Source organism: Mercenaria mercenaria, chromosome 16, assembly GCF_021730395.1.
Source record: "Mercenaria mercenaria strain notata chromosome 16, MADL_Memer_1, whole genome shotgun sequence".
Lineage (NCBI taxonomy): Eukaryota > Metazoa > Mollusca > Bivalvia > Venerida > Veneridae > Mercenaria > Mercenaria mercenaria.
In genome coordinates this window covers 59,900,700-59,913,971 of record NC_069376.1, presented here as the reverse complement: position 1 = coordinate 59,913,971, position 13,272 = coordinate 59,900,700, and the positions used below count along the sequence as shown (strand labels likewise).

The 13,272-nt window shown below is 34.3% G+C and overlaps 1 protein-coding gene across 2 annotated transcripts in view; it reads right to left on the bottom strand.

Annotated features, from left to right (window-relative positions):
- Positions 1-343: 343 nt before the first annotated feature.
- LOC123541222 (uncharacterized) overlaps positions 344-13,272 on the bottom strand; it is a 30,838-nt gene continuing 17,909 nt past the window's right edge. For both annotated transcript variants that reach the window (XM_053527203.1, XM_045326639.2), the window contains exons 8-13: positions 10,758-12,717; positions 9,345-9,479; positions 8,481-8,538; positions 7,431-7,533; positions 6,478-6,625; positions 344-5,400 (exon numbers count right to left, since the gene is read on the bottom strand). In XM_053527203.1, the coding sequence (XP_053383178.1) occupies positions 5,276-5,400; positions 6,478-6,625; positions 7,431-7,533; positions 8,481-8,538; positions 9,345-9,479; positions 10,758-12,717 (2,529 nt within the window). In that variant the 3' untranslated portion in view covers positions 344-5,275. The remainder of the gene's footprint in view (positions 5,401-6,477; positions 6,626-7,430; positions 7,534-8,480; positions 8,539-9,344; positions 9,480-10,757; positions 12,718-13,272) is intronic.

The window sequence follows — 13,272 nt, the reverse complement described above, 5'->3', positions numbered from 1 at the left end:
GTACTTTTGCCGCTGTTTCTGGTATAACTGTACACTCGACAGCATCTCTGGCTGATGTAAATTTATGTTTTCATCAGCTACAGTGCTGATATCTACCCTATTGTTAAGTATTTTAGCACTGTTGAGAGTTTCATCTATATATACATATGACAAATATGGACCAGTAAACTTTGTTGAAAGATGGAGATACTGACCAGGCTAACATGTTGGCCTCCTGACATTCAAAATAAGTCTTCCAATATCAGTTTACATTTTTCATGTAATGTAAACAGGGCAGTAGGTATCAGAATGTTCATACTAAAACAGCTTCATTCTGTATAGTAAGATAAAACAAGCAGAAACATATGTAATTATTCTCTGTTTAATTTTCTTCAAGCATTACTGTAATAATATGAATAACATCGATAATCACTGAAGATCTCAATTTATCATCAAACACTAGTGTATAATTGTATCTAAATAATTGAATCACTGAAGTATCATACATGTGATAAGTACAGAATCCCAAAACTGGAGGTTTGCCATTTTTCAGCTGGAGTTGGGGTCTCAAAACTGGAGGTTTTTTATCGACATAAATTAAGCGTGCGGACACATAACTTAGAGACAAAAGCCAATATTTTTGGCCACACAATAATGTATACACCAGTTCTAAGAAACAATCCTCATAACTCTTGGTTTGAATTTTGACAGCGTTATGCCACTTTTTAACTTACATTTTTTTTGATTAAGTTTTATATAATGTCTAATATCTCTGTTACATTCAAAGCTATTGACTATTATGCCCCTTTACTGGCAAAGCTTTAATTGCTCCTTTTACTGGCAAAGCTTTAATTCAGAGTCAATCACTGAGAAAAGTCAAGCATGCTGTTTTACAGAAGCTCTCTTTTGTTCTAACTTTAAACTTTCTTAACAGATTAAATTTGTAGAAACAAAGTCTGAATTTAGGTCTGAAATGGTGGTGAACATGCATTAACATTATTCAACTCGAGGACTGAAAAAAAACGACTCTAAATTGGTCTGAACACAACACATAAATTATGTAATTTCCTTACCCCACCCACTTTCGTATAAAAATACTGATGATTTTGACATGAAAAATAGAGAACAGAAATGCATCAACATGTATTTACCCTTACCAAAATAATGTAGATTGATGTTATCAAATAAATGAGTGTGTATTTTCATCCAATTTTCAATGAAATAAGTCCGATTTTAGTAAGAAATTAATTTGGTAAACATTGGAAGAAAATGGCGTAACTGCAAAAGGGGAAATAACACTCCTGTTCTAAAAATAGTAATGGGTTGGTTTTTCCAACAATTATGTGATTTTATTACCGAACAAAGCTTTTCTTTGAATAATTAAAATTCATTTCAGTTGGGAATTATTTCTTATGACTAGGAGTTTTTTGCTTCAAATTGGTAAAAAATGGAGCCTAACTGGCATTGAGAATGGGCCGATATTCGGCCCCGTGAGACAGGTGGAAAAGGCCCTGCTTGTCTAATCCCTTATCAAAACAAACAATTAATAATTCACCTGTGAAAAACAACTATTTCCTCCAGCTAATGTATAATACACAGTCGGTGACACTTTGATTTACTGTGTAAACATGTTTGGCACTCCACTCCTCGGTAATTATCAACCCAGTCATAATACATTTTTTTTTTTTGAAAACCGGGAGAAATATGGTTTTGGTCGGGAGACGGGAGGCAAGGTGAAAAAATCGGGATTTTGACCCTCCCGCGCGGGAGATCACATTGCAGGAAGTATCAATCAATCAATCAATCAATTCATAAGTGGAATATAAATTTTTTAAAACTCTAAAATTCGGTGACAAAAGAATGCCTAATAGAAGTGCACTCTAGCTGTAATTTCATCAACAAAAGTTTTTCACAAAATTCTAACATTTCTAGAACTAGCATTAGTTTGCTGGCTATAAACATCATTTAGCTAAAGCAAAACTTACTACAAAATATGTAAGTGAGGCAATATCTCCTGTAACTTTACTGACAAATTTAAAATCTTGTAGAACCCTGAGGTATGTTCAATACAAATATGAGCCGTGCCATGGGAAAACCAACAAAGTGGCTTTGCGACCTGCATGGATCCAGACTAGCCTGCACACCTGCACAGCCTGGTCAGGATCCATGCTGTTCGCTAACGGTTTCTCTAATTGCAGTAGGCTTTAAAAGAGAACAGCATGGATTCTGACTAGACGGCGCGGATGCGCAGGCTGGTCTGGATCCATGCTGGTCGCAAAGCCACTATGTTGGTTTTCTCATGGCACGGCTTATATATGCACTATCTTCTATAAATAAAAAACAATGTATATGTATAGGCAGGACAGTAGTAAATAATTTTGCTATTTGGTCTATATAAAATAAACAATCTTCCGACAGCTATCACACAAAGCTAGGCCCGTTTCAAAAATAATACTAACTTTATTCTCATACATGACCTAGAAACCAAAAAAACCCCTCCGAGATCTGTTGTCTTGACAGGTCAATACTACTAAACATCTTCCAAACTGACAGTTAAAATATGTGTATGAAGACAAAGTTTGTTTATCTTCTTATAAATGCAAAATATCTCCTTGAAAATGTTACCAAAATGTCAAGTACAGGACAACCATGAAATAAAAAACAACAGAAACTGGCTTAAATCAAACGTGATAATGCCACTTGGGGCAAAATGATGATGTTTTCTCTCCATCATTATCCAGCTAACCCAGAAGTGCTGCTTGATTATCTTTTTCATACTTTTATACCTTTATGTACAAATTCTTTATTGAATATACAATTTAAATCATCAAATGATTAAGTCCTTCGACAGAAAATGCAATGTCACCCGTCCACTTTCAACTTTTAAGAAACAAAGTGCAATACCACGAGTAATATGTAATTTTCCACTATCAGCCTGATGTAATTAAGAATTCTAACACTTTTATGACTTTCTATTATATAAACAAAGAAGGATTTTACTGTTTATTTTCTTTTGATTAGAACATGTTTCACAAAATGACCTACTTTGGGCTATTTCAATTTACTCCCTCATATTTAAAACTGCCAGATTAGTATCCCTTCCTGGTGTAATTCAAACAAGTTAGAATGGAAATAGATTTTAGTTTGCATGCTTTGTTGGCAAATAAAACACATTACTGTTAACCTAGAATTGTTTTCGCGGTATTTAAATTAGCGCCTTTCGCGGGTAGTATATTTCCGTGAAATTAAATAGCCGCGAAAAACTCTGTTCTAACAAAAACGTGAAATATTCTAGCTTCAGCTTATATAGATCGCTATAAAATGGTTTTGTGCTTACACATACCTGGATATTAATAATTCATATTCTAGCACCATAACTGTATAACATGAGTGCACAAATCCATATTATTTCAATTGATTTACAATTTACTTATTTATGAAGCAACAGCATTAATTTTTCAATATCGATCCGTAAGACAAACAGGGGATAAAAACAAAAACAATATGCATCTATCGAACGACATAAACATGCAGTTTGCAGCCAATACGATATATTATTTGCAAGTAAAATATTGTGTTTATTTCTGCAAAGTGTGGATTAATCGCCTATTTAAATGGCAAACAAATGACAGTGTAATAACAGCAATTTACTGACTGTCAATAATTGGAGGTGTGAATAACCGTTGATATGGATGGGATTAGGGTGCATTTATAATTGAAGGATACAATAAAACAATGTTTTCGAGAATACTATAAATGCAACAATGCAGTGATACTTACCTTATAATACTAAATATGTTCACTTGCGACTTCATATTCGCAGGATTCGCGATGGATATGATTCCGCAAAGATTTGTATCCGCAAAAATGTTCATGTTTTGGAAACGCGAAATATAGTATCCGCGAACATTTCTAGGTTTACAGTATTTCATTCAGATGCCTCATAATAAATCACTCAGGCATTCGGCCTTTGTGATTGGATTACGCATCTGAACTCAAAACCGTGTTTTATTTGCCAAAAAAGCATGCAAAACTAAAATCTATTTCCCAAATAATATATAGCAGAACCTCAATGTTACAAGCTTGCAGAATTTATTTCATGAGGGCGTATAACCAATTCGTATTGCTGAGATATGTTAAAACATGGTTCTGCATCATGTCTTTATTTAAAATGTATGATGCCCAGTACAGTAGGTCGCTGTGATGTCAATCATAACTGTGTTTTAATATGGGAAGTAGCATGTCCCAAGATATTCATTACATGTCTTTGCTCTCCTAAGGTATAAGTTTTCACACCTATTAATCTTTACAGATGAGTAACATCATTCTGATACACCATTTCTGAAACTTCTTTTATATAACACAGTAGATCAAATATAGTAGCACTCCTATATGGCACAAAATAATACAGTAAAACCTGTCTTAAGCAGCCAGCCATGGGAGAAATAAAAAGTGGCTGCTTACAGCAGGTGGCTGTTTAATGCAGGTAATTTAAAGAATGAAAGACCAGTTTGGGAAATGAGACACTGGCTGCTTAAGACAGGTTGGCTGCTTAATAGAAGACTAAAGCAGGTTACACTGTACATCAATGTGACATCGGAAATATGCATGGATTTTTCCTGGAAGAATAATGTTTAAGGTACCAAAGGTCTGTCCTACCATCGTTTAAGCACCATACTTGAAGAATACATACATTAAATTTGTTGATAGATTTTCTTCTTTGATAAAAAAAAACATCTCAAGATGTACCTTTTCACTTTTAACAATAAAATCCACTGTTAGGTTGAAAATGCAACTTTTTCCATAGACTTCATGCAGTTTAACTCTGAATGTAACTTTCTAACAATTTAACAAGAAGATGTTTGTAACAAACCCATATTCTGCAGAAAAAATTAATGGTGCTGAATTTAATTTTAAACCAGAGAAATTAAATTGAATCTATGTTGAACATTTTAATCACACCGTTTTCAAAAATTAGTGCTATTTTCTTTAAAACTCAATCTGCAAGTGGTGAGAAAATAGTAAATACCTTAACCCATAAAACAACATAAATAACAAGAGTATAATCTAAATAAAGGTTTAACAAAAGAGCAACATTAAATAAATACCATTCAAGAACAAAATCCAGTTCTGAATATATTCACAATTATCTATATACAGGTAATAATAATTATCGATTTGGAGTGCTATGTAAAACCATACAGTGTATGCACTTACCAACTTTTATCTTATTATGAAATGAAATACTACTAAAGAAATTAGGAAAGTCAGACATAATATGAGATTAATAAGTATTTTAAGTATCATCTTCCAAAACTGAATTTTCATTTTTCGATCTGAAGCATTTATTGAGTCTTTTTCTTCTTCTGTATGTCTGTACATCAGATTCCTCTTCTAAACCAATTTCACTTTCCTTCACCACTGCAAATAAACAGAATATAGAATTCATACAGTTTACAAATTCGGAAAAAAACAAGTTAAAATGCATTTCCTTTGATGAAACTAAAATATAAATACAGCTGAATCAACATTACAGTTAGGTTATTTATATTTGTTCTATATAAGTCTATGTAAAACTTGAGCCCCACCAGGGCAGGGCCTCTTTCCACCCAAGGGTAATAATTTGAACAATTTTTGTAGAGGACTACAAGGCAATGCTACATACCAAATATCAAAAACCTAGGTCTTGTGATTGTAGACAATAAGATTTTTAAAGTTTTCTCCTATGTAAAACTTGGGACCCCTGGGGCGGGGACTCTTTTCACCCCAGGGGCACAATTTGAACATTCTTCATAGAGGACCATTAGATGATGTCATAAGCCAAATATCGAGGTTCTACGCCTTGAGGTTTTTAACAAGAAGTTTTTCCTTTCAGTTGCCATGGCAACCAGAGTTCTGCATGGAATTCAATTCTTTGAAAAATTTTGTAAGGGGGCCACCCAAGGATCATTCCTGTGAAGTTTGGTGTAATACTGCCCTGTGGTTTTCAAGATTTTTTTAGAAAATGTTGACGGACACATGACGGACATTGAGCGGTCACAAAAGCTCACAATGAGCCTTTGGCTCATGTGAGCTAAAAATCTTCCAAACAGTTTAGAAGATATGGAGCAGACACAAAGTTACGCTATTTGCTTTTTTAATATAAAGTGTGTCACCTTGATAAGGTAAAAAATTGCTGCCATTTATATGAAATTCTTATGAGCAGTCAAGACACTATGGAACGGACATGAAAGTTAAGGCATTTGGCCTTTGACCTAAGTGTAACCTTGACCTTGGACCTAGTAAACTTGGTTGTGCACTTTGCACAGTCATTGTCTTGGTAAGGCTACAAATTGATAAAAGTTCTTTACAAATCTTACCAGTGGTTACAAAGGTATGGACTTGACATGATTGTTGTGGACGCCAATATAGCCCCCATATATTTTGTATTTGGAGGTTTACGATTCTGTAAAACTAACTCTTATGGATTAAAATGTGAATGTTAACAAAATTTGCTACCTGTATCATCATTTTCCTGTGTCTCTATAAACCCAACAGACCAGAAATGAGGTGGTGTATCGGGTGGAACATACTGGGCTCGATGACGTGAACACTGGTGCATGTGCTGTTTTATCTCTTCATCTGAACGTCCTGCAGACTTGTAGTACTGAAACAGATAAACAGCTAAAATATGAGATCAAAAGTGGAACATGTTTACCACTTTGGAAATGAAACTAACAACCACTTTGGCAGGCTATTTCGTAAAGAGCAAGCGTAATAGGACCCATCAAAATCAGAAGAGTCAAAGCAGCTATCTTGTAGTATGAATCAAATACCAAGAGGTCACTGAATGCAGAATTTAGAATTTACAGATGTAGACAACAATAATTGAAACATGTGGGCTCTGAAAGCCTTGTATTTCTCACCTGATCTAGTTCTAACCCCAGATATCTTTGGCCTAGATGTCATAGGGACAAACATTTTGACCATGTTTTAATGTATATCAGTTAGATTATTAACCAAGACTTTCAAAGATTTGACCTACTGATAGTTTTTGACATCAGGTTCCCCACTTTTGGACTTGACATAGATTTCATACATTTTGACAAAGATTTATGATGATAAAGTTTATAAATAGGTCCCTAAAGTGTTGACAAAGTTTCTTTATGATTCAACCTAATGGCCTAGTTTTTCCCCCAAGTGACCCAGTTACAACTTTATACAAGATTTTAAACAGACAAACATTTTGACCAAGTCTCATGAAGAACAGACAGAAGATGTTTCCTCTAGAGTGTTAACAATGCCTTTCTATGATTTCAGTTAAAGACCTAGTTTTAGACTTGAGATAACCCAGCACGGCTTATTGAAAATACTTATGTTATAATTTATAGCACATGTATTATTCAAAACATACCACAAACAACAATTCCAAAAGCAACAATGCCATTAGATGTTAATATCATGTCTTTTACCTGTAAACATTCCTTACAGCCATGTCCCTGCAATTTCTGTCTCTCATCTCGTTTCCTAACAACAGCTACATGAGCAATGCCAGAACCTTTATTCTTAGGTAACCTGTAACATAAAAGGAAGAGTGAGAACTTGTCTTGTGATCTTAGGTTTCTAATTGATCTGTACACTTCTATCATATCCCTAATATAGCCTAAGGAATTAGCATGTTGCTCTTTAGAAGTGTGGTCCAGAACTCTGAACTGCATCCTACATTTCACTGGTAACCAATGCAGCTCTTTCAGTACAGGTGTAATATGACTGTGACAGGATGCCCTGGTGATAATGTGAGCTACTGGATTCTGGACATGTTGCAAATTTGTCTGATGTGGATCATGTGGTGTTTGGAGTACCAGTCAACACGGTGTTACAGAAATCTAATCTTGAAGTAACTAGGCAACTGACAAGGGACTACATTTTACCACAATGCAAAATAAAAATTGTTGACGGAATTCCAAGGTTATTTAGCAACTACAAGCATTTTTACATTTAAACCAACATCATTCTGCTAATATTTCAAAGTAGTAAAAAATACTGTACGTACTTCAAGAGTACTTTCTAATAACAGGTAAATATGTGAACTTGTATGAATATGTATGCATACATGATTTCATTCTCATTTTTTAGTAAGTGTTTTATGTGTCAAAATTCAGAACATCACACCATTCAAGAAGTATTACGAAAACCTAACTCCAATGTCTAAACTTGTAGTTTTACAGGTTGTAAACCACTTCATAAAATTTACCAAACAAATTAAGTAGACTTTTAATTTATGAACCAGTGATAGGATTAACTATATGTTTAAATACTGAAACTTTAACCTCATATACCATTATATCATTATATACACAGTAAAATCTGTTTTAAGAGACAACTTAAGGGAGAGCAGTCTCATAAGACACATGGTCTTTTAATACAGGTTCAATCTATATGAAATACACGATAGAGGGACGTAAAATGAATGGTCTTATAACACAGGTTTTTGCTTAATACATATAAGAAATGCTACAAACCTGTCAAAACTATCATCTATGTCTACAGCTGCTCTTTGTGGGTCAGTATTTTCAATGTCTGCAAGAGAAATGCTTAGTCAAGAGCATATCTATGATTTTTCTGAATGTACATACACACAGTAAACACAGTTCAATGAGGCCTCAAAACTCAGGCACAATCTCTTTTATTTTGAACAAGATTTGTTTGTGAAACTTACATGCCCTCTATGATGGCCTCCTGAGATTACTATGACCATTGTCCTTTGACCAACTAACTTTAAAAGCAGTAGGGGTTATCTACTGACCATAGGCTGCAATCATCCTAACAAGTTTGATTCCCGTGGGCCAAAGCATTCTTCAGTTATTGCTAGGAAACCCGTGGGGTATAAAATTGCAAAGGCATGAGTACCTGTAGAGATTTTTTATCACAAATTTCAAAGCAAAGAAAAACTAAAGATTTTTTGTTCTTACAGAAGGGTAGATTTTGAAGCATTTTCTCAGAAGTATCCCTGCTAACCAACTGAACTCTTGATATTATTAAATACTTTTAATTTTTCTAGTTTCTAACGTGAATTATTTGCACAGAAACTGTCTTCTAAAACATACATGTAAATAACAATGATGGTTACAAACAACTACTGTAAAACCTGTACAAATACACCATGCTTCAGAGACAAGAAGTGGACTTTTAGCAGCAGGTGGTCTTAATTCACAGGTTAAAATTAACAGCAAAATGTTTATTTTGCTAACAAAATAAGTCGTCTCTAAGCCAGATGCTCAATGTTCTTGTTGGACTATACTGTCCTTTGTATATATATGGATGTTATGTTTTCCTATATTCTTTGTAATGTTAATAGTTGAGATATGGCTAATACCATCAGTTACCTTTTCTTCTGGGTTTCTTGGGTAGGAATTTATAGCTGGTTGAACTACATGGTATATCCTGAGTGTCCTCAACAGCCAGTGTTGATGTCTTTGGTGGAGAATTCTCACCACTACGTAAGTCAGCCTCACAGAAATCTGAGAACATTGAAAATAACAAAATTCCACTTATAGACCCTTTAGTAGCCATGGTGATACTGTATACCGTTACCTCGATATTCAAGGGACTGTTAAAACTGCATTGACGTATCCGAAGTTCGATGTAACGATATCGACTAACTGGGACTACTTTGTACTTGTGACGAACGTCTATATTGTCATTATATGCAATGCGTTTTTCAGAGGGTTTGAAAGGGGAAAAAAATAATATAAAACGTAAATACGATTTTAATTTTCTTGACCAATAAAACATTTTAATTAGATACATACTTACATCTTTTTAATTTTTCTAAATATACATTTAAACATTAGCATTTTTATTCTTTCCCTAAACAAGTGTGAATGCAGCCGTAATGTTCCTAGTTGAGTAGTCATTTTGACTGTGCTCCGATAACGAAAATTTGCCAGTTCAATACCCATATTGTTACTCAATCCTAAATGGCAGATTTTTACTCCGTCAAACAGAAAATATTTCATGCAAATTAGTTGTTACATTGGAAAACAGCTTTCCTATTGCACGGTGTTTTATAAGACTAATTATTGGGAATTAAATGAAAACTCCGACATTTAAATTGGATTAAAGATTAAATAACAAACAAAACAAACACACTAACTAACTTGCATATGATTAATACATCGCCGGACAACAATAGGTTGATTTTCACACAGTACAAATAACATGGATATTTTTGACAAGCTGTGATATCGGCGAAACCAGGTGTAAAAACAGTACAGGTAAGTTGACGGGACTGAAAAACCGAGCTAAACAAAATATCGAGCTAATCATATCGAGGTAATGATAAAAAAATTACATTAAGATAAATAGGGAAAAATCGGGACCGACTCAAACACATCGTGCTAACCGGAGTATCAAGCTAACCGATATCGAGGTAACGATATTCAACTGTCAGATATGGAAAACTTTCTTGAAACAAACACAAAACAGACAAATTTACATTGGCTCAAACTGTAATGCAATATTTACATGTTACATGTATCTGATCTGTATGGAGAAATATCTGCATTTGAACTTATATCTCCAAAGGAGTTCCCTCTATAAGTTCCCTCACATTAGTTATACACAGACTCAGGTACTACATAATTCTAACATAGAAACATTACAGCTGGTATGTTCTACAACATTGATAGACTGTCACAATAGTTATACACAGACTCAGGTACTACATAAGTCTAACATAAAAATTAGGAACTACAATTTGGTGTAAATTGTAAAAGAATACAAAAAATGAATTTTACCTGTATCAAGAGATGGTAATGTTTCTGGATCCTTGCACCATTCCGAAAGTTCAGCTGATGGGTCCAGACTTCCATTTAACCTTCCTCCAACACCTGAATTTCCATTTTGATCTTTTAACTCCCTAAGAACACTGCATTCTTTATCTAGTTTCATTGTTTCTATTTTACTTTGTTCCCCCACTTCAGTGTTTTTCTTTTTTGACATTTTTTTTGGACTGAAAAATTTCTGTGTCAATGTGGTTTGTTGGAGACCTTTTGGTGAAGACTTTCGTGTTATACTAATAACATCTTTTCCTGGCTTCTTGAATTGATCACCATGCTGTGAAGACCTCAAACTTGTCCGTTTTGATGACAATGATAGTGAATTCTGAGAGTCACTTTTCTTCTTCCTTGATTTTGTAGATTTCCAGTCTACAATTTCCAAATCATCATCAATGTGTTCTTTATTCCTATCAGTTTTAAACATCAATGGTGACTCTGCATTTGAATTGTTATTATCACCATTACCCGAACTTCTACTACTGGAACTATTTATAGCTATAACTTCAGACCCAACAGCACTGTTCGATTTCAGATCCTGACCTAAAATCGAAGGTGACTTCAAAGTTTCATTAACATTTACAATCTGGACAGTTCGTCTCTCACAATCTAGTGGCTCATTTAGTGCTTTTGAGTTATTTGATTTTTTCATTCCTTTAACTTTCACTTGAAATTTTCTGCTTGGAACAAGGTTACCATCTTTAACAGGCATGACATTATAACAATCTATTGTCTCACTTTCACATTCTGTTTGATGATCAACACTGTGTTCTGGGGCTATAGTTAGATCATTATCCGAGTCATCAGAAACAAAACCTTCGTTATTTCTTATTTGACTTTCTCTTTTACCTTTAGGACTACTACTGCCCTGATCTAATTTGGTTCTTACTTTTGTAGGTGTTTGTGGTGGCCTGTATGTTTTAACTGGTTTGTGTTTCCTTGGTGATCGTCTCAAAATTACTTCATTTTGCACCTCTTTCTGTAGGTTTTCCTTTTTACCTTTTTTAAATAATGGTTTTCTAGTACCAGTGTCATTGGGAGCTTTTTCTGAGTTTTCATTTGTGCTGTCTTTTCTGGCAGGTGTTTCAAATAAAGCATTAACTTCTTCCATGTTTTTACAAGTGTTTCTTGTGTTTCTGTCAGTATTATCATTTCCAAGTTTACCTTTGGGCTTGGACTTTACAAATGTTTGTGAACTTGGTAAACTATCAAAGAAAGTTTCTTCATCTGAATCTTTGACAAGACTATCACAATCAAGATCCAAATCACAAGAGTCACTTTTCTTTCCTTTTTCACTGTCACTCTCTGAGCTTTCCAAAATACTTCTAAAACTTTCCGGAATCTCTACTGACTTGTGCCTTTTGGTTTTGGCTTTTGTTTCAATCAGGCTTTTCTTCAAATGTTGATCAGCAAAATCCGTTTCGACTTTGGTTTCATCATTACTTGCACATAAAGTATTAGATTCCTCACAACCTTCAGAAATATCTGTCAGTTCTGGTTCAAACTTTTCACCTGCTTTACCAAATGTTTTCCCAGAGCTATCTTCAGGTACAAACGTATCGTCCATATCTACAGCAAGTGTTTCTGGCACAACTAAAACACTTGTATCAAACTGTTTTCTTGATACAAGATCAGATTCCTTACGACCATTAGGACCTCCCGTATCAAAACCTTTCGATACAAGAGATTCATTTAGATCTGGTACACATGTATCAGATACAAGTATTTTATGACTATCTTTCTTTCTTTTTCCATTCCTTCCCTTTTCAACTGTTTTATTATTTGCTGTTTCAGAAAGTTTTGTTTCTTTATTTTGTGTGTCACTACTGTCACTACTTTGAGCTTTATGTTTATTGGCAGTTTTTACTGTTTCGGTCAGTGGTGATAACTTGCGCGGCTTCTTGTGATCTGGTGATACATCCTGTAAAGATTTTAAAGAATAAAAGCAACACCGTAATATGAAAATCCTGCAAATTTTTTGTGAAACAAAAGCTATCTAATGACAGTGCGCTTCATTATTTCAGACCCTTCCTCACTATACTAGCTCACATACACAAGCATTGCAAAAATTGAAAAAGGGGCATAATTTTGTAACATGTAGGTCAGAGATACCGAAACCTGGTTAAGAATGGTCATTTGATGATGTCGGGGACTTGAGTTTGTAAGCATTCAGCACAATATTTCCTTACATGCAAAATATTACTCAATGTTTTTAACTGAAAAAATGTGTTAAGTCTAGACAGCATTTGGCCAAGCAGTTCTTTTTTTGCTTCCATGAAAAACTAAAACATTTTTTTTCCCCATTTATAAAAGGTCAAAAGTTTGACAAAATACAAGTTAGAGTTATGTAACTGGCCTTGTCAGGTCATCTGATGATGCAAAATTTGTGTGTGAAGTTTGGAACCATTTGTCCTTATAATTTTGTAACCCAAATTACTATGACACAGATGCTTAACCAGATGCAAGAAGGATTAAT